At 35.2% G+C, this 23,787-nt stretch overlaps 1 protein-coding gene across 7 annotated transcripts in view; it reads right to left on the minus strand.

Annotated features, from left to right (window-relative positions):
• Positions 1-23,787, minus strand: part of LOC115412421 (CUGBP Elav-like family member 1) — a 44,618-nt gene that overhangs the window by 17,702 nt on the left and 3,129 nt on the right. For all 7 annotated transcript variants that reach the window (XM_030124945.1, XM_030124989.1, XM_030124967.1 and 4 more), the window contains exons 3-8: positions 8,617-8,804; positions 8,046-8,128; positions 5,721-5,769; positions 3,193-3,327; positions 2,654-2,733; positions 1,670-1,831 (exon numbers count right to left, since the gene is read on the minus strand). In XM_030124945.1, coding sequence (XP_029980805.1) covers positions 1,670-1,831; positions 2,654-2,733; positions 3,193-3,327; positions 5,721-5,769; positions 8,046-8,128; positions 8,617-8,804 — 697 coding nt within the window. The remainder of the gene's footprint in view (positions 1-1,669; positions 1,832-2,653; positions 2,734-3,192; positions 3,328-5,720; positions 5,770-8,045; positions 8,129-8,616; positions 8,805-23,787) is intronic.

Raw genomic sequence — 23,787 nt, forward strand, 5'->3', positions numbered from 1 at the left:
AAAACAACAAACTGATGCACGACTAATGACCAGGACGATGGACATGAGATTATCACATACAGGGGCAACTCCAAGAATTAGAATATTGTTAAAATATCCACTTTTTACTCACAATTTAATTCAAACAATGAGCCTTTCATACATTTTTGATTCATTACACATAAAGTGAACTATTTCAAGCCTTTTTTGTTTTAATTTTGATGATTACAGCTGATGAAAGTCTTAAAATATTGGAATATTTCATGAAGTCAATAAAAAAAAGATTCCTGATACAGCTGAGGTGTTATGGAAGCCCAGGTCGGTTTGGCAGTGGCCTTCATCTGGTCTTCACTTTTAACTCTTATTTTTCTTAAAACATTTCAGGTCATACATGGTTTTTCATGACAGGATAGTTTTTAAATATAAACATTTTGGTGTAATTTTACAAATTATTCTGACACCCATGAGTGTTAATGTTTTCAGTATAATTTTTGCATTTCACAAATTCCTCCCATGGACCAGAACAGACCCTTTGGAGGGCTGGTTTTGGCCCACAGGCCACATGTTTGACACCTCTGGTCTAGAATATATTGTCACTGTTGGGCGGAAACCTCATAAGACCATTAATGGCCTTTTTTCTTTGTCATAAAACAATTCTATTGGTCAGTCTTCACGTTAGCCTGATGGTTTTAGAAACATTTAACCAATAAAGTGTTGAAAACAGCCTTTGACTACATCTTTAAACTCCATTCATTTACTTAGAATATATGTTGTTTTTCCAGTTTCCTGAAAAACAACTATTTTGGACATAAGAGGATTCTGCCTGACAGCGGCTATATAAAATTTTCACTTTCTGAAATGAGTGATTAACTCTTTCGGTGCCAGACAGTTAAGGGGCTAATAAGCCTTAAAAGTGCCACAGAATTTTCCGTTTTTCAGTATTTTGCGTCGTTTTTATAATCGAAGTCTGAATCGTCATCAGAACTCATTTTCTAGCAGATGGGACTGTTTTGACAGATCACTGTGTTTACGATATTACTACAAAATGGCCATCTAATTTGCATATGATTTCATTCATAAATTCATTCATAAAATTTCCCAAGCAGAAAACGAAACGCGAGCTCTTCCTTGGTCAAAAACCACTCGGTAACATCCGACCGATTGCTACTTAGATTCAAAACGCACCGGACGCAGCCGATTCATTATTGATCGCAATTTGCAAGAAGATTTGAAAGAACGTCATCGAAATGTGAGATAGAAATGGGGGTGGATGGTTTGTTTGTACACAAACATGGCGTGTTCTCCAAAGCCGATCTGATCGGCCCGTGGCACTTTAAAGGTTGTATTCGTAAAGCCGATTTAATCGGCCTATGGCACTGAAAGAGTTAAATATTGAACTTTTGTCACAATATTCTGATTCTTTAAGATGTACCAGCATACACATACTCATATATATATATATACACATACACATATACATACATATACACATAGTCATATACTGTATATACACATATACATACTCATACATATACATATACTCATACACATACATATATACACATATACAAATACTCATACATACACACACATATATATACATGTAAACACAGACATACATATACACATATCCATATACACATACATATATATATATATATACACAGAGGTGTTGTAAGCACATACTCACTGCTAAATACTGTGGCCCCAGACTGTTGAACCCCGTCAGGTTTCCCCACATAGACGCAGCGCTGAGCTGCTGCATCTGCTGTTGTAACTGTTGAGCCATGCGTTTCTGCTCCTTGTCTTTCTGAGTGTCTGCGAATTTCACCACAATGGGTGAAGAACAGCCCTGAAACAACACATAAAACATTCACACATTTGGACAAACCTGTTACTAACCAACCCCTCATCACACTGTAGAGGCCCTGAATACTTTTACACCCTCAGTGGAGGACGGGGCCATGCCATGGGTCACATCACACTATGTGCAACTGCAACTGCTTGAATTAAGCAAAAAAATCTTGAATTAAGCAAAAAAAATCTGCCAATGGAACAAGTGAAAATTATCTTTGTAAGATTTCTTGAAATAAGATTTTCCAGATCTATTGTCTAAAAATAAGTTCTTATATCTCACTGAAAAGTTACTCTTTAGTTGCTTCTGTCTTATTTTAAGTGTGATGAGATATTTGGACTAAAAATGAGAAAAATACACTTGGTAAGATTTAGATATTTGCAGTGTTGCTGTCAACAGTGATCTTTCCCCATGCTCAGATCAAAAAAATCTTATCTTCTTTTATCTTATCTTATCTTATTTTATCTTATCACATTCTACCCAGATTAAAACCTAATAAGGTTGTCTTTAAACTGAAACAGCATAAGTGCAACAGAGAAAATACAGATTAAACTCATTATTTAAAGAACTATTAAAGTAATACAACAAATGAAACTAATTCATGTTCATGTATGTGTGGTCAAACAAACTACATCTACAACTACATCATGCAGTTTTTTTTTTATGTTTTGGAGTTTGGAGTTCACTTTTTGCATGTTACACCCAGTTGGGATCCATAAATCACAGAGTAACAGCAAGAATATGATTCATTTAATTCCTGATTCCCAGTCACAGTTTTATGATATTGTGACGCATCGTCTGTAAAAATGCTAAGTTCACCTCCATGGTCTGGGACTGGTGCATAGACTTGATCGCTGACTGGGCCATCTGTCGAGCAGTGAACGTCACAAACGCACATCCTGAAAAAACAAAAACACAATATATGAGCAATGGAGTAGGAGAGGATCTTTATTAGTTTGGCTGAACTGGTGTAGTTTGGCCAAAATCATATGACAACCTTTGAATTTACTCTGAGATTTCAAGAACATCTACATGATCAGTGAATTAAATATAGGGAAATAAAAGATTCACTGAAAAATACAAAATGCTACAAATAATATCATAATAAATGGTGATAAAACACTTTGGGAAGGCTAAATGTAGAGGAAAATAAATTCAGCAGTCGGCATATAAATATATTTAATATATATTTAGGGGTTAATACAGATGGTGTACATGTTCTCTTTGGTTGAAAGGGTGGTTTGGACCGTGATATGATGGATTCTACAATATTTTATGTATATCCAACACATATATGGATTATGTCTTTTCTATTTGCCGAGCATCTGATCAGAGACAGAAAACAGAGAACGTCTCACCACGACTGAGTCCGTCGGGGCCTCTGAGTATCCGACACTCCTCTATCTGTCCATACGGTGAAAACATCAGGCGAATGTCGTTCTCGTTACACTTCTTGGAGATCATTCCAATGAACAGCTTTCTGTCTTCAACTGCTGTATTTAGAAGAACACAACATCAAACACACCTGCTCTGTGTTAAAGTTAATTCAGCTTCAAACATCATGTTAGAGTTTATAACTGGTTCTGTCTGTGGTCCAGGCAAGACCACTTGAACAACTGTTTTTTTTATTGCTCTGGAGTTTTTCACGCATTATACTCCAGATTTTGTGGGGTTTTTTTTACCCAATGAAGCACCTACAACTACTTATTTTCTGGATTTGTGTATTTTGATTTACAAATTTTAATACGATTATGGAACATAAGTGCAGAAATGTGGACAACTGAATCATAGGTTGAATCCAGTCTCACACTAATGAGCAGATGGGCGAAGTCAAGGGAAGGTTAACATCTGGTCAAAAAAAAATTAATTACAATAATCTAAACCAAACTTATATTTTTGGGTAGGTAATAACTTATAAAATGTATTTTGAAGTGAGAAAGAATTAGTGAAAAAAAATTTGAGGAGTTTTCTGAGTGTGAATGTTTGGAAAGTGACACAGTTTAATGCCGTCATTCTGGATTCATTTTATAAACTCTAGAAATAAACTAAAATTATTCCAAATGCATTGATATTTGACTATTATATTATTTATGTCATATTCTGAACACACAGTGTTTAAAATTAATAAATGCATATATCTATGCAAAATACATTTGAATATAATGTTAATATTATTTGTATGTTGTAAATATTGTGAAAAAAATGTATATAATATTTATAATTGAAATAAAAATGGCTAATTTAATATTTACTTTTGTTGTCCATCTGTGACACTGACATTTTTCTAAACTCTTTCTATTTAGGTCTGATCAAATATTTTTTTCCTCTAACCAATAATTTGGTTGTAAAATAGAGGGTTTAAGGCAGGGGTGTCCAAACTTTTTTTAAAGAGGGCCAGATCTGATAATGTGGACACTGCCAGGGGCCAGCGGTCCCTTTGGATGTTTTATAAACAGTAAAAATTACATATAAAAGCACTGTTCTACAACAATTTTATTTTCATTGTCACAATATCATTTTTTTAAATGACAATGTAACCAAATCTAAGCCACTCAGGTGTGAACAAATTAAAAAAAAAAAAAAAAAAAACATTTCTGCCTTCCTTTCACACTGGAGTCAGATAACACAGAACAAACTGTGTGGAGTATCTTAAACGTCCAAGAAGTTGATACAAATCTTAACCCCACATTCATTTTAAACATGACTTATATGAGTAATCAGTACTCATATATTACTCAGTAATGTAAAGTCTGTTAACATTTCAGATGAAAACATATGACTCTTACTCTTGTCTTTCACAAAATCATTCAGAAAGTAATATTTTGTGTCACATCTACAAGTACATAACACCAGCAGTTAGAGGCAACTAACCTGGCAACTTGGTATCCTGCCCTGGTGGTGAATTCATTAAACTCAGGTTCACATGAAGAGTCACTGTTGTGAGTTTAAAGCAGCTGGAATGTGCTTCACTTTTTCGGAACGCTCACTCCCTGCTAGCTTGTCATATGCGTTTGCATGTTTTGTCTGCTCGTGTCTCTTTACATTGAATTCCTTAAACAAGGCAACAGTCTGTTGACAAATTAGGCAAACACAATCGCCTCGATTTTCAGGGAAAAAAAATTGTAATTCCCATCTCTGCTGGAAGCGGCGGCCCTCACTGTCAACTTTCGTTTTTTTATTTACAGGCGCCATGGTTAGAAATTAGTGGAAAGGGTTCACGGTGAGGTCACAGAGCCAGATAGAGTTAGAGTGGTGCTGCCACCATGAGGTGAAAGGAGGAACTGCATTTGAACCTTTTATGATTCATGTACTCGGTTCAACAGTCCAAGCGGGCCATTAATAATACATTCTAAAACTGAAGCTGTGGGCCGTAGAAAATCTGACCGCGGGCCGTGATTGGCCCCCGGGCCGGACTTTGGACATGCCTGGTTTAAGGTATACACTAAATAAATTTGAGGATGAAAATGTCAGAGGAACTTCACTTTAGAATTCTTGCAAAAAATAGACGTTAATTTTTTGTCCATCCATGACGCAGTAGTTTTTGATATTTTTCATTTTAAAATATCTGAAACTAAATTTTGCCCTTTGAGTCTGTTTAAGATGGCATTTAGACCTTTAAAATTATGTGGAATATTTGTCTGAAACTTGTCTGGTTCAACAGTTATGAATCAAAAAGTAGTGGGCGGTCCATTTGTGATGCCCTTGACCACGCCCAGATGCAGAAATGTGCATCTATTAACTCCAAGGATTACACCAGTGAATTCCCCAAAATCATTTCAGCAGTGTTATATTTATGGATTTCAGCAGTTTCTATAGCAGAGGCATCATGAGTGAATAAATAAAAATATGAGAAACAGAAGTGAAGAACATTGTAGAAAGTTCTTACCATTGTTTTTTTCACTGTCAGCAGGTTTCATCTGGATCGGATGGTGCATCTAAAAAAGGCCAAAGGTCAAAAAACCTGCATGTCTGTACAGTGTGATGCATGTCAGGAATATGATTTGGTTCAATTACATGATCAGACTCAGACAGATTTTGGGTGACATTCAATTATTATTATTATTATTGCTGTAATAACCACTTCATTATAATTATAATTAGTAGTTCTGCTCTCACTAAACTATACGTACATACTGTGCATATTATAACATAATTACTTTTTTATTATTACTACTTTATTGTTTATTTCTACTTGTACTTTCTAATGTGCAATTGCCTGTTTTTCACGACTATTTTTATTGTTATTGTTATTAGTATTTTATTTCCTTTTGTCTTGTAATATTTCTTATATGTGTACCTTCAGTTTTGTGCTGCTACTGGAACCTTAATTTCCTGAGGGATCAATAAAGTTCTATCTAATCTAATCTGAAATAATGAAGACCACATGGTGAACGACTTCCATTACACATTCAGACTGTCCATTATTAATGACCCACATTGTTACAGGAAAGACACTGCATTCAGTGATATGCACATGGAAACACTGGGTTCATTCTGGATATAGTTACTTTCATGCAAACTGCAATATGTCATATGGTTGTTAACCCTCTGGTATCAGGCCGGTAGAGTTCTTTTAACCACTGAAAGTGCATAATTCGCACAGAGCCGTAGTAATGTCAACATTTTTTTCAGACAGTTGTTTTTTTATTTATTTTTTTTTTTTGTATTTCATCAACTTCAGCCACAAACAAAAGTAGCAATACTCAAGAACTGCCATATTTTTAACCCTTTAAAGGCCATGTTTGTAACGTAAACAAAACATAGCTGCTTATTAATGCAAAAAAACACAAAAGATTTTTTTAAATATACTACATAAAAACTGGATTACTTGGTTTTTGATTTTTTCATCCTGGCATATGTCATTAGTGCCTTTTCCATTGGACATCTGAGCAAAACTTTACCGATATTTACTAAATGTCGAAAAAACAGAAGTGTGTAATGTCGGTTTTTCCATTAAATCACAAGTGTGATGATTTGTTTATTTATTATTGCAAGATGATGTGAGAAGTCATTCCATAAACATGGCGACAAACTTAAATATGGTGTTGATTTACAGATATATTCATTATTATTATATATTATCCCTCTATCTCGTACTAAATAAAAAAAATGATTCATTTCCTAGTGTGTCCACACATACCGCAACATGTCTGTTTTAAAACTCTTCTTCTTTGCTTGTTGTAACGCCCGTCAACATCTGATATTTTTATTGACATTACTCTAATTGTAGAAAAAGGTCTTTCCATTGCAGTTTAGTGTGATAAACCAATTGCGCTACGCCCAAAAAAACACCTCTTGCCAGTGCAAAAGTTTTTAATCAAAAAATGAGAGTTTTGACGAAATTGTCATTTTTCCATTAAGGAAATTTTTATGCGCAAGTTATATTCACGCAGTCTGAGGGTAAATGGAAAAGCGGCTTGTGATTAACAGCAACTTTGGTTAATATATGTTATTATTTTTTGCGTAAATGTTAAATGCTAAAATGTGTCAGTGTGCATTTTTTTACTCACTTGGTAGAAGGGTGTTAGTGTAGGAATTTAACACTGTTTACATCGTGATGATTTTAGTGGCTGGGTCAGAATTTTAAAAAAGATGCAAAAATGAACAACTTTTAAATTCTGACCTAATACAAGCTGTGAAAAATAATATGACCTTTTATAATATGAGGTATAAAGTGTGCATAATATGCTCACCTGGATACCTGATAATGAAGTTTGTTCATGCTTTCAGTTCAATAATTAGAAAAACTCATTTTTAAAAGTGAAATAAATTCAGTAAAATTAGTTTTTAAGGTATAAAGATAACATAGCTAATGTAGTCCCGCAGGATTTTCAACAAAGCTTTGAAATTGATAAATAAATAAATAAATAAATGTGTGAAATTATTGTGTGTGTTAGTTGCTGAAAAGATAAAAATCATAGTTGTTCTTGTCAGTTTTTACAGTGCCGTATTTACTGATCAATCGCTCCAACCAACACAATGAATTCAACAGTTATCAGGTTTTACTAAGTGATAAAATTAAAAATTTAATTCGAATTAAATCTAGATGATTAATGCATTTTTAGAAACAACATTATAGGAGTAGGAGGTGGTGATCAGCTTTTCCCTGATCAATATTATTGATGCTATAACAGCTTTTGCAAATCTGCCACTGGCCGACCTGTAGCTTCCACATGAACCATCGAACACAGATAAATAATCTGTCACCTACCCCTGGCAGAATCTTCATGTTGTGCAGAGCGTTCTGTGCCTCCAAGGCTGATTTGCGAGTGTAATAAGTTATAAAACAACAGCCTGAGGAGAAAAGTGACAACAGCATCACTAACCTGCAATAATTTTAAACATTTTATGCTTCGGTTTATCATTTACACATGTGCAGTACAACTTACAGACAACAGTAGATCTACAAATACACAAAACATTTACAGGCATCTGGAACTGAAAAATATATCATTTAACTTTATGATCAAAACAACTTTTCAGGATTGTTAATGTCTTCAGTGTAGTTTTTGTACTTTGTCTTTGGGATAAATTGACACCATTGGATGGCCAGTTTAGGCCCACGGGCCGTATGTTTGACTGCCCTGATCAAAATCATTTCTTTGTACAGTTAAATAAAGGTTGAAGCAAAAAGAAAAGAAAAAGTATGTTACAGAATGTCCAAAACTCTCAGGAGATAGAGTTCATATCTGTAATAGTACAGTTGTATTAACCTTCAATAATCTGTCAGTTCTACTGTGTAGTGATAATATGTGTGTGTGTTTTTGTTTCAGTGGGTAAACCTTTGCTCTGTGGTGGATTCTGACTTCGATCTCGGAGAACATTAATCTCATAGACGGCTCCAAAAGGTTCAAACAGCTCCCGAAGCTGATCCTCAGACCAGGACCGTGGGATCTGGCCCACAAACATCTTGATGGCATCCACATCTGGTTGGTCCGGGTGATCCAGAGACCCATTCATCTTTTTCCCACTACAGAGGAAAATACGATTGCGTTAGATTCTTTTTAATCATAACTATTATCTACTGTACTTGACTCTTTACTGTCATTAATCCACTTCAAATAAATAAAATACTATCTTTAAATCAGAGGATGGTATGTCCCCCCGAGACTCTAGTAAATTGAAAAGCAATACGTTACTGATATTAGAACAGTTTCATTGACAGCAGAACAGTTAAGTCATATAAGAACATAAATTACAAAGCAGATACAACAGACAGAAAAAACCACTTAAACACATAAATGAATGATGAATTGTAGTTTATACAGTGCATATTTTGTTTTCTAATTAATATATACTAGTGACCCCTTGTGGTGGAAAAAAATGTGGATTTTTTTTTTCCCAGTTATGATCTAGAAAATGAATGTCAAACTCACTGTATTTCAGAAGCCTCCAACAGCCTGAAATTATCTTAAAATGGGCCGCACCAGTAAAATAATAACAGTGAAAAAGTAAAATTACATTATGAAAATGTTTACATCTACAAACTATCCTTTAAAGGATGTGAATAACAAGAACAACCTGAAATTTCTAAAGAAAAATAAGTGCAATTTGAACAATATTCTGCCTTAGCTTATCTTTAACACATGTTCACTACAACTAACAGATCACAGTGGATCTACAAATACACAAAACATTTAATAACAGGGAGAATATTGGTACAATTGCACTTACTACTACTAAAACAAAACAGGTTATTCATATTTGTTCAGGTTATTCACATTTTTTGTGGAAGGAAATTTGTAAATGTAAACATTGTCATACAATTTAAACTTTTTTACACTAAAACAAAGAGAAAAAGTTGTATTTATCATTATTTATATGTTACTCTGATAGTATTTTACTGGTCTGATCCACTTGAGGTCAAACTGGTTTGTATGTGGAACCTGAACTAACATGGTTTTTACAAATATAACTGTTAATTTCTTCAGTGTAATTTTTACGTTTCACAAATTCACTCCACAAGCCGGATCTGACCCTTTGTCGGACCGGTTTTGGCCCACGGGCCGTATTTTTGACTCCCCTGATCGAGAAACAGAATGATGGACAGACAACGTGTTGAACACTATATCTCTGATTTAAAGGTAAAAAGAATGTTTAACAGTCAGGAACAAATTTGATAAATGACAGTTTTTGCTTGGACATCCTATTATAGAAAACCTACTGCAGGAAAAAATACACTATTCATATTAAAATGACTTCCTTCATTTTGGAGAATGGTAAATGTAAATGGACTGATAGCGCATTTTCTACACCTTCATGGTGCCCAAAGCACTTTACAATTCCTCACATTCACCCATTCACACATACACCAGCGGGCGAATGCTGCCATGCATGGCGCTGCCTGGCCCTATTGGGAGCAATTTAGGGTTCAGTGTCTTGCTCAAGGACACTCCAACATGTGGACAGTGGGAGCCAGGATTCGAACTGCCAACCTTTTAGTCACTGGACGACCCGCTCTACCAACTGAGCCACAGCTGCCAGTTTTTGCTTGGACATCCTATGACAGAAAACCTACTGCAGCAAAAAATACACCATTCATACGAAAATGACTTCCTTCATTTTGGAGAATGTTTTAAAAGATGAACCCTGCAGAAGACCCTGCAAATTAAAACCCAAACCATGAAATTACACGGCTAGAGCTTCATTCTAATGTTTACATCCTGGACTTATTCACATTGACGACACACACAGCAAACAGAAGAAGTTGAAACAAGAAATGAAAGAGAAAAGAAAAGAAAAGAAACAACAGTTTCAAAGTTAAAAAATTAGACCTGATTAAAGTTTTCAATTCCATGAGTCACACTGAATACAGTCAAACAGGACTCATGTGCATTTCCATTTCAACCAGTGATCTCCAATTGACTGGATAACGTCTTAGACGAGGTTTGGACCAGTTAGAACACCTTCAAACTGGTCTGATACAGAACCAAACACTGGACAGAACCAGTACAAGGGATTCAGAGGATTATACAGATACAGAGAAAGAATGAATGAGTAAATATAACAAACTGCATCATCTGTTATTCATTCATCTGTTTATTGTTTTAATCTTTAAATTTTAATTAAACTCACAATGTGGCGCTGTATGTGATGTCAGTCTGCTTGTATATTTGATCATTTTAAATTATAAATAGGATAAGCTCTTCTCCTGCTGTGGTTTGTATAATCCAGATGTGCGTCATGTCTCCAGTTAAACGTCAGATATCCATTGCCAAATATCTTCCACTAAGGATAAACCTGGGAATCCTCCAGTTCTGATCCAGGAACAGAATGATGACCCAGGTATCTGGGTGTGGTTCCTCGTCAGTCCTCCACCCATGACTATAGGGAACTAAAAAATCCTTTCAGACAGAGCGCTGAAGTCGATTTCTGGATCAAAATCAAGGATGACGGAGTTGAAGCCGAGGAGGTAAAAAAGTGAACTGAGAGGAGTTGTCTATGGTCAGGGCCACCACTGCTCCAGCAGACCTGCGTATCCAAGTGTATCCAGGTGCGTAAAGGTGTATTCGGGCAAATCCAAGTGTATCTGGGCATATCGAGGCGTGTCCAGGCGTATCTGAGTGTGTCCTGGGATGTCCGGGTGTATCTGGGTAAATCCGGGCAAATCCGGGCATATTCAGGCGTGTCCAGGTGTGTGCAGGCGAATCTGTGCGTGTTCAGGCCTATCCAGGTGTATCCACGCGTGTACAGGCATATCCAGGGGTGTAACGGTGTATCCAGGCAAATCCAAGTGTATTTGGGCATATCGAGGCATGTCCAGGTGCATCTGGGCGTGTCCTGACATGTCCGGGTGTATCTGGGTAAATCAGGGCAAATCTGGGCATATTCAGGCATGTCCAGGTGTGTGCAGGCGTATCCGGGCATATCCAGGTGCATCAAGGCGTGTCCGGGCATATCCAAGCATGTCGGGGCTTATCCAGGCATCTGTGGGCATATTCAGGTGTACCCACGTGTATCTAAATGCGTCCAAGCATGTTCGGGTGTATCAACACGTGTCCAGGTGCATCCAGGCATATCCAAACATGTCCAGGCGTATCCAGGCATCTACAGTCATATCCGGGCATATCCAGGTGCATCCAGGCATGTCCAGGTGCATCCAGGTGTGTCCAGGCATATCCAAGCATGTCTGGGCATATCCAAGCATGTCCAGGTGTATCCAGGCATGTGCGGACATATCTGGGTGTATCTATGCATGTTCAGGCGTGTCAGGCTACACCTTATTAGTTAAGGCACAGTTTTTCCTCTTTTAAAGCTGCATCGTCTTCATTCTTCAGCTTCATTTCCAACGGTTGCAGTGTAGTTGTAGTTTTAGTTTGGTTTGACAGTGCCATGTCTCCAATCGTTATCACACGAAAACCCCTAGAATTTTATTGTCACTGTCACAAGAACAATGTATCAGTTTATCAGCTCTGTTTCTGTTTACCAGCAGATTAAAGTGAAAAAAAAGACTGTATATAAAACTGTCACACAAAAAATTATCCTGAAAATATATAGTACTGGAAAATATTGACAAAAGGTCAACTCTGTACCACAGATAGAAGAAATATATACAACAAAAAAAGGATATATACAACAAATAAAGGATATATTCATGGTAAAATAAAAAAAAATCAAGGTGCATGAGTTATGAATATTGAGGGAAGGTTCAGTGGTGTATTGTCCATTGACTGGGGGGGTGGTTATTAAACACTAAACTACTCATCAGACACTCACAGATATAATCTCACGTTCATCACGTTGTCATGGTGCTTAATCCTAATTTAAAACTAGTTTAATTTAGTGTCAAGACACTGTCATCATCAGGATCAAGCTGTTTTAATGAAAAATTCCACTTTAGTTTCCACCCTGGAGCAGACTGACCAAACTGGAACTGCATCTAACTTTACCCCAGACCACTATCAGGACATGAAGATAATGCCTTACTTTAAAATGACTAGAATATTAGACTCTTACTACAATCTAACTGTCCATGTAGACCAGGATCTGCTGAATGAGCCAGTTTGGTTTCACTGGTGTGGTTTTTATTCCCCAGCAGCTTCTGGACAGATCCCATGAACACAATGATAACACTTATAATGAACCAGAAGGACCAATGGTAGATAATAGATAAAAGATGAACTCCAGGATGTGCTCTCTCTTAAAGGGGTCATATTTATCTAAACCCACTTCTATTCATCTTTGGTTCATTTATTTGTGTATTTGGACCCTAATAGTTCATACAGTTTGAATTTGAACCCTCCAAGTCTTGCAAAACTATCTTTACATTCATTTGGACAAAAATCAACTGGATTTCTACAACCTGTTTTACTTCTTGCTTAATTTGTTACGTCTATAACTAGTTCTTGTCCACATTTGCATATATAAGGTCCAGACTTCAGACAAACATTTTTCCAGTTCGACATAATTGTTTGTCAGCAGCAGCGGTTGTAGTCCATACTGAAAATATGTCCAAACTTTGAGCCTAATCGACCTAAAATGTTCAATTGTTGGTTGAACAGGACAGAGCAGCACAGCCAACAACCTGGAGGGGGCGGGGCCTGAAGTGGCTCATGTGCATTTAAAGGGCCAGTGCTCCAAACCTCCTTTCTGGTGTCATTACTCAGAAATAGGGTTGAAGATGGACCCGTGGAGTTGAATTACTGAAGAATTCAGACCCAAGCAGAGCATTTAAAGTTTATGGAGACCACAGGGAAATGTTTGAAAATGTAGAATTCCATTTAAAAAAGCAAAATATAACTCCTTTAAGTAGCATATATTATTAAATGCACAGCTGAGATAAAAAGTCCAAACTCTAATATCCTGTTGGACCTCCATTAGCTTCGATTACAGCATGCATTCGTTGTGACATCATTTCAATAAGTTTATACAGTGTCAGAACATTTATTTCCATAATTTCTTGGACACATAATGTTGTGACCCTTGACCTGACCAACTGAACCAACCCTGGATTATAACACTGCCTCCACAGGCTTGTACTGTAAGCACTAGGCATGATGGGTAATCACATCATCTGCCTCCAGAACAGGGTCAAACTGAACTCATCAGACCACATGACCTTTACTCATTAAAACACAATCCAGTCTTTATGCTTCTATCAAACTGATGGTCGTTTCAGAAATAAGTAGCTCCTCATGCATCAGTTAAAGGGATAAAGAACTGAAACATTAACTGTAGGAATTATTATATTCATTAGTGTGATATTGTTTTAAACTACTCACTGTTACAGACTCTGATTTTATGATACTAATATTAATCAAATATCATAAAGAATCATTTACTGAGAACAGAAACATTTCCACTGATGACTTTGAGGTGTCAAATTGAAGGTAGATCCTCCTATTCTGAGCTATGAACCACAAATTAGATAATGCCCTGACAACTTCAGAATAAATTAATGAAGATCTGTTCATAAACCAATCCATCCGCCGACTAATGGTCACCTTTATCTATTAACTCATGTTCATATTTGAGCTCCAGGATGCAGCAGCAACACACAAGAACAGATTAACTAAAAGCCAAGCTCAAAGTGTGGATTTCTCTGATTGGATGTGAATTTTCACTGGGTGATGTGACTGACTGCTTGGTTTTCCACCTGAATATGTAAAAACTTTGTTGCTTTCTCTTGTGCTTTATCACCTGCTTCTCCAGTGAACACCAGCTGCTGTTGTTTCAGAAAATAGTTCCTATGTCCCTGTACCTCACCGACATATTTTATCAAGAATCAGTAACAACTTGAATGTGTGAGGTTGTCAGGTTCTGTTTCTATGTTCCAGTCCTGTGGTCTGGATGCAGATCAATCGAACAACAGAAGTGGGCGGGACTTTCACTGGAGGAGAACTCAACTCATTCAATCAAAGTCCATATATGACTTCTATCAGTGATCAATAGGAACTATATTGATATCTGTAACTATTTACATGTTATAACCCATTAAAATATGAACCATTATATGTAAAGGCTCATTTATAATATTTTTAAAAATTGTCAAAAATTCTAAATCGAAATTTCACAAAACTGTCAACAAACTTTGTAGACATTACCCCAAAGAAAGTGCATATAAAATTTGAAATGAATCCGACCAGTAGTTTTGTAGATGATGTTTGAAATAATTCCTAACAAAGACAATGAAGTCGACAACAAAGACAACGACGAAGACGACATCAGACACAGCGCCTTCATGACTGCTCATGGCCTATTGGCTGGTGAGCTAAAAACTGACCCCACCCCTCAGAGACCCAAACCCAGGTCTGTCAACTGGACTGAAAACCACAAAAACACATCACAGACGATTGGCTACATCAGACACAGAGACAACTTTTACGTAGCAGCTGTTTTTAATTTCTCAAGTCCTAATATTACAACCAATACATTGGTGCTCCTTTTGTAGTGATTTAGCGATTAAAACTGGGTTTACCCACATCTGTGTGAATATATGACACTTTATGAAGCACTTTGACAAACATCAAGGTATAAAAGCTCCATACGAATCCAAGTCCATTAACTATTTAATGACAACATTTTTAAAGGTGCTTCGACCTCATATCTGCATGTCGGTCCTTCTTAGAACACAGTATCTTACAAAAGGTTGGACAGACAGCATTCACTTGAACAAGAATCAGGGATGAACTGGAAGGATTACAAAAGTCAAATGTCAAAAGGTCAAGATCAGAAAGACCAAAACCAACTGGATTAAAAGTATTCAGTGTAATAAAAGCCCTCCTGTAGCTGAGGTTACACTGGAGTAGAGTCAAACAGTAACTACGCTGCTTCTGTTTAGAAGTGAACTGGTATCAGCTTGGTCTGGTTGTTGATTATGTGTAAAGGGGATATTTCTGCAAATTGGAAGGTTGTTTCTCTCAGTGTCTGCTCATTGAACTTCTTTAGGTTAGTCCTGCTGCTGCTCAACAGCACTGACATCTTCCACACCCTGGTACAAACCAATGAAAGGCACCATCATGACATAAAATGAAATATGTGTATTTTTTTATTGTGTTATGGGTATTTGTAGGTTTAGATTTCAACCCCAAAAAAAGAATTCTCAAATTGCCAGCAAATGAGATAAGATAAGATAAGATAAGATAAGATAAGATAATAATAAATAATAACAATAATGGATTAAATGTATATAGCACTTTTCAATGAACGCATACTCAAAGCGCATACAGTGGATCCATTATTCATTCACTCTTACATTCACACTGTGGTGATGATAAGATAAGATAAGATAAGATAAGATAAGATAAGATAAGATAAGATAAGATAAGATAAGATAAGATAAGACTTTATTGATGCCACCATGGGGAAATTTAAGTTGACAGTAGTAAATACAAAAGCAAGACCATCACAGATAAAACAAACATCATTATTAACCCTTTCTGCTCTTAAACCCTATTGGAAATAAATCATCACGTCGTCTCTTAAAATATGTGAATCCAGATAATGCACTTGGAATACGTTTTTCCAGGGTGTAAAGGCAGAATCCACTGGAATTAAACTGTAGATGAACCAGATCATACTGACTGATGTTCAAGAATCTAAACCAGGTAAACACAGTAAAGCATGAATATCTACAACAGATACGACCATAATTACTTAATTTTAGGGTGCAGCGTTGTCTGTTCATAATAAATGTGGAGTGGATGATGTCTTAGACAAATCAGAGTGTTTTTGCTGATTTCACAGTCCCTTTCTGTTCATTTCCCTGCTGTTTTACACTATACATTTATTGTTTTTCTTTGTGACCAGCCAAACTATCCTGCTGTTTTTGTCTTATTCACACATTTTCCATTTCTTTTCTCAGGCAAGACGTCACCAAAACAAATGACTATGTATACAAGGAGAAATTTAGAAACAAGAACAACCCATCCATCATTGTCTGTCTCACATTATTTTAAATTATTCTGTTTTCTTATCATTATTCTGTGTTTATTATTCTGTACAGATCTTAGATTTCAGTTTTTACACAGATGCCTGTAGTCTCATTATTTACCAGCCGTTACATGTGATGTCAAATCTGAATATGAAGTATTCTATATTATTACTGAGGGACTGCTTGTCACATGTATGTAAATGTGATACGACACTAGCTGGAAATCAAGGTTTGCTTTCTCCTCTTAAATAAACCAAAAATCTTTTCAGAATTATCATATAATATTTATTGCCCAGTTTTTCCTCAAATACTAACTTAATCTTAATCCTTCACTCATGATTTAAAGTTACAGTGACCACTAGAGATCTCTGATTGGTTATCTTTAAACCAAACATCACTGGTTGAGTAAAAACTCTGAGGTCTGTTATTCAGTTTTACAGATAACTGTGTTTAACCCTAAATATGATGGGTTATTAATACAATTTATTTATTTATTAACCTTTATTTAACCTTTATTTATTTAGAGTGTTGTGGCCAAGACAGCAGCACCACAAGTTACAGAAAATACAGATTTCATCCATACATTCACATTAAAAAAGAACATAAAACACACAGTAAAATTTAGTTCTAAAAGACTACATAAAACACTAAACTAAAAACATACATATAAAACACTACTGATGAATTAAAAGGTACTAAAAACATAACAACAATGTTCCTTAAAAGCATCTCAAAGCAGAATCCAATTCAATCAGTTTGAAAAACACCTACATCCACATTCATCCTTTTCCCATTCACGTAAAATGACTTTGAATGCATTTACATAGACCAGTTCCTTCAGTTTAATCTCCTTCTGTAAGTTGTTCCAGGCAGTGGAACCAGAACATTTAAAAGCTTTCTTTCCCAGTTCTGCTCTGACTTTTAGAACTCGAAGATAAAACAGATCCTGGGACTGGAGACTGTAATTAATAACATCATTCCAACAGACATAGATCATTAAATATGATAAAAGCAGACCTAAGATACATTTATAATCTATATAAATGTATTATCTTAATAATAAACAAGATACAAGGGGAAGAGAAAATTCAACACCACCTACTGGATCTGCAAAAATAAGCTGAATGACAGGCCTGGAAATGGGATATAAACCAAGAAACATGACCAAATGGATCAAAGAAAGGCTGACCCTATTAAAGATCTGAGTATTTTTACAGAAAGGATGTCAGTAGGTTGTTAAAGTTAGGACTGAACTGGGGAACAGAGCCTTCAGCTGTGACTGGAATACACTTCAACTGGAGCTGAAAATACCTGAGCTCATGTCACTCCAAGCTTTTCATTCCATCTTACAGACAAGACAGAGAGTCATTCGAACACTGTCTGTGTTCTTAAATTACTGTGACCTCAACTAAATTTGCACTTGTATGAAATATTAAAAAACAAACAAACTGCACTTTAAAAACTGTCAAACCTTTCTGTTATTACTAAATTATGAATTGTTTTAATTTATAAACCTGTATTCTTTCATGGCATGTGCAGCTGACCTCTGGGCCAGGTCGACCTTTTATAAATGGGACTCTATCTGGTTAAATAAAGCTTTAATAAAATAAAATTAAAAGAAAAAATAATATAGAATTCACTGCAACAAGAGGGAGAGATGGATTATACAGCAAATCTACTAATTATACTGTTACTGTATTGATCCATTATGCACCTCTTAACTCTTACTGATTGCATTATTGCTGCTATTGTAAATAGACATACACTTTATATTCTATTACAGTTTAGTCTTTATACCACCCATTTATTCTTATTCTATTTTTACCTCTTTTTTTAAAAAGAATTGCATGGCTTTTTAATAACAAAGTGAGACAGAAATGGTATCTCAATTCTCTGTATGTCCTGTGCATCTAGTGAACTAACAATAAAAATCTGTTTTTTTCTTACTGAATCATAGTTGTTATTATTTGATGCATAGTTTTTATATGCATATTTATTTTATTTTGTGTATATAGTGTCTGTTTTATTTATCCCTACTGCCTCCTGAGCCACTGCATCCAAACCTCATTTTGATGTAAATCTGAATGACTAATAAAATCTGTCTATGTCTAAGAATCTGCTTTCTATGACCAACAGAATGAGAAGAATCAGAGGTGGATTCAACCAAAGCGATGCTCACAACGAGGTTCTGCAAACGCTAAAAGTTCCCTGAGTGGCGACAACAAAACCACCTGTAAGCAGTGACAGTTAGTACCAACAGGACTTAAAATGAAGACCTTACACTAAACCGGCTCTTTCAGAAACCTCTAGAAACGCAGGACGAAGGACACAAACTCCAACAGGGTGAAGAACTTACACAGGACTAGAGTTCAGAGAGCAGTGGTCCACCATCATCTCTGGGAGAAAATCCAACTTAAAAGAAGACATGATGGCGAAAACGTGCTTCTTTCGGTTTCTTCTTCAAGACGGGGAAACTAAATGAACGCGACAACGACCGACCGGTGGTAAACTCCAGATGAGACACGTGGTAGTAAGTCCCTGACGACCGGAATCAAACAGCAGTCAGCGGAGAACGGAAGACAAGAGGAAAACGGCGCACCAGGATAAATCAATCCACATGGAGAACCTGTTGGCCGGAACAAAAAAAATACAACAAAACCCGACCGAGGAGACACCTATGAGATGGAGGACACGAGTGACGCACACAAAGTGACGGGCCTTCAGGTTGGCGTTTCAGGTTCTAGGACCGGCAAAGAAAAACACGGCAGGAAGATCATGAAGACAGAGGACGAGCCAGATTACCGGGCACAGGGGGAGTGATGGCCATTTGAGGTCACACAATCAAAGTGCTGATGATCCAGTGCCTTTGTGAACGTTTCTCCTAGGCCAGCAGATCTGGCTGCAGCGTCAGATAAACAAAGTGTCAGATTGATGGTGATAAGGCCGAGTGGGCAGCGGGTATGAAAGAGGGAGTGAATAGCACGACCCAGCCAGCAGCTAATCCCCGGACTAGCCACAACAGGAGCTAACAATTAGGTTCCGGCCCGAGGGGGCTGTGTGCCCAGTGGTCCCACCGCCGCCACTGGTTTGTGTGAGTAAAAACTTTAAGTAACCAATGACATGCAACAGTGCATACAACCACACAAAAACACACTCACCTATGAAGGGAGATGCGTTGTGACAACTTTAGGAAGCTCTCGGTCACACAGGTATCTATTTATACACTAATCACAATCAGGATACTTTATTAATCCCAGGGGAAACGGTTGTGTGTTACAGCTGCTTCATGCAAATATAATTAAAGTAGCAGGAAAGAAATGATCAACACTACAAAAATATATATATATACATACTAGGGATGATACGTAAATTTCATATCACGGTTACTGTGACCAAAATTATCATGGTTATCATTATTATCGCGGTATTGTTGAAATTGTGCTCAAAATGTTCAAAAAGTACTTATGCACACAACGAAATAATTTAACCAAGTTGTATCTTGAAAAAAAAAAAAAAAACAACCAAAAAACCACATAAAATAATTGGCACAATGCACTTTCTGTTGGCAGAAACATTTAAATATAAACCCTTATGGGTCTGAGCCTATTTTGGCTGTTTTTCAGTACTTTAGATTTTGCCTTTATATACTATATAAAGAAATGTTTACTATACCCATGTTTGGTACCTTTTTTTTTCAGCACAACTTCATCTACCTCATCCGCCTATTAGTTTTTCAATTTAACCTATTATATCAACACAAAAGGACAAAAACACACACACAAAAAAAAAAAAAATCTAATTTGAAAAATGTATATACATTATTGCATAAATAACACAAAGATGCTTAACGAACCTTTTCAAAGACTTTAAAAGTGAATACTGGTTCCAAATATTAGGTATAGAAATTTTAAATTGTAATACATTAAAACTATACTCAAATATTTGACATAAAAGCAGATCTTTACAAAGGCATTTTGTATGGAAAAGTGTGGTAATCAAACGTGGTTATCATGATAATTAGAATTTAAATGGTAATACTAACCGTTGGAAATTTTACCACGGTTTATCATTATACCGGTAATCGTTACATCCCTAATACATACACTATATGGGCTATAGAATGGAATAGAATAGAATAGAAAAGAAAGCCTTTATTTTCACTACACACATGTACAAAGAGATTTAAGAAGCAGCTCCTTTCAGTGCAAAAATATGCATAGAATAAAAACCGATAGGTTTCAATAATAAAAAATAAATGTATCCTGAGATAACATAGTTAAAATAAGTTATATATACAGTACGAAGTATTGAAAATTACACAGTATTGTGGTCAGAATGATATGATATTGCACAGAAGTAGTCAATATTAATTGTACAGTAGGTGGTTGAGAGATAGTCTGGGTAGCGGGGGTGTCAAACTCATTTTCGTTCAGGGGCCACATTCTAGTACGAGTAAACTAGTAGAATAATAGCAGTGAAAAAATGACATTATGAATATGTTCACATCTACAAAAATGTGAATAACATGAACAACTTGAAATGTCTTTTAGTGCAATCTTAACAATATTAAGCCTCAGGTTATCATTTATACATGAGCATGGTTATAACAGACAAATCACAGTGGATCTACAAATAAACAAAATATTCAGTAACAGACCGAATATTGGTACTATTACACTGACTTCCATTAAGACATTTCAGGTTGTTCATATTTGTTTATATTTTTAATTTTTTGTGAAAGGACAGTTTCAAAATGTAAAGGTTTTCATGTAATTTTACATTTTTATACTAAGAAATATTTGGAGTTGTAATTATTTATAGGTTATTATGATAGTATTTTACTGATCTAATGCGCTTGAGATCGAATTGTTCTGGATGTGGAACCTGAACTAAAATGATTTTAACATCCTTGATTGTTAATATCTTGAGTGTAATTTTATATAATTAAAGTAGCAGGAAATAAATGATCAACACTACAAAAAAAAAAAAAAAAAAAAAAAAATATATATATATATATATATGTATATATATATATATATATATAGATAGATAGATAGATAGATAGATAGATAGATAGATATAGATATAGATATATATAGATATATATACATACATACATACACTATATGGAGTAAAGCAGGGGTGTCAAACTTATTTTAGTTCAGGGGTCACATTCTAGTACTAGTAAACTAGTAAAATAATAGCTGTGAAAAAATTACATTATGAATATGTTTACATCTACAAAGTTTCATTAAAAATGTAAATAAAATGAACAACCTGAAATGTCTTAAGAAATCTAAGTGCAATTTTAAAAATATTCAGCCTCAGTTTATCATTTACACATGTGCATTATTACAACTTACAGACCACAGTTGATCTACAAATACACAAAACATTCAGTAACAGACAGAATATTGGTACAATTACACTGACTTCTATTAAGACATTTCAGGCTGTTTATATTTGTTCATTTTATTCAAATTTTTTGTGAAAGGATAGTTTCTAAATGTGAAAGTTTTCTTGTAATTTTACATTTTTATACTAAGAAATATTTGGAGTTGTCATTATTTATAGGTTATTATCATAGTATTTTCATGATCTAATGCACTTGAGATCGAATTGTTCTGGATGTGGAACTAAAATGAACTAAAATGGTTTTAACATCCTCGATTATTAATATCTCAGTGTAATTTTATATAATTAAAGAAGCTATATATATATATATATATATATATATATATATATATATATATATATATATATACACTATATGTATAAACAAATTTCCAGCATCTCCCAAAGTGTGTGGTTTTACTACAAGCAGCTGTTTGTAGTGATGGTTTGATGATATGTATCCCAACACTGTTTCTGAAACACAATCTGCCCAAAGGAAAGTTTCACAGTAAACTCTTTTTACCACATTATTGATCCACAGAACAGGGGCGGCTTCACATACTCTATTCATCTGCATTCATTTACTGTGGGTTTTTATTAAAAAACATGAGAACCAGTGGCGAGTACGGCATCCTGAAGGACCCAACTCACCCCTTCTAGGGCATCACCACCCTCATACATCAGGGAGAGATACAGGAATATGAGAACCAGGACTAGAACCAGGACTAGGACCGGGACTAGGACCGGGACTAGGACTTTAACAGAGGTCAGACTACTGAACCAGAGAGTATGAACTGTAAAAAAAGACCTCTAAGAAGATTTATGGCTAAAACTTAATTGAATTTACTGATTTATTTATTTATTCTGATTAATATTGGCATGATTTTGTCTAATTTTCACTTATTAACTTGGTTATTTAGGTTTTTATCATTATTTTTTTTCTATTTGTAAACTAACTATTCATGGTAGATGTGTGAAGACAATATCATTTTTTATTTGAACCATAAAAATGACAATAAACTAATAAATCCATAAAGACTGAAAATACACAATACAAACACTAATCATACTGATTTATATAAGAAGGTTCTGAATAAAAATTATTCTATTAGTAGCCATTTGATGCATATGACTGGTGCTTTTACCATAATTACCATTTGCTTTATTTTCCCATCAGTTTTTATAAGTGGCTCAAAATGACCCTTTGAGGTTGTTTACGTACAATATCTTTGAGATGAAAAGTTGTTATGATTTCATATTCCAGGTATACATCAAAATGCATGCTACTGACATCCTGCCATTTAAATGTTTAACTTATATTTGATAGATTTTAAGACAATGTAGTTTTTGTATTACTACCCCAGCTTCCATAGGTGGGTCAAAATGACCCACATTTATTTACAATATAATTACATCTGAACCTTTGATTCATTCTACAGCAAAACCAAACGACTCACTCACAAAATGGGTGTTGGCATTGTTCTATTGCTGTTATATGCTGTATATTACATTCTAATTTTCCAAATATAAAAAAAAAAAATCTTAAAATTGTTAAAAGTGTAAAAAAAAAAAAGAAACTAAAAAAACATTTCAAACATGAAATCATTTTTACCAAAATATAATACAAATGTATATTTTTAACATGACAAAATGACAAAAGTGACATAAAAACACACATAAAACAAAT

The sequence above is a fragment of the Sphaeramia orbicularis genome, chromosome 3 (assembly GCF_902148855.1).
Source record: "Sphaeramia orbicularis chromosome 3, fSphaOr1.1, whole genome shotgun sequence".
In the NCBI taxonomy this organism is placed as follows: Eukaryota; Metazoa; Chordata; class Actinopteri; order Kurtiformes; family Apogonidae; genus Sphaeramia; species Sphaeramia orbicularis.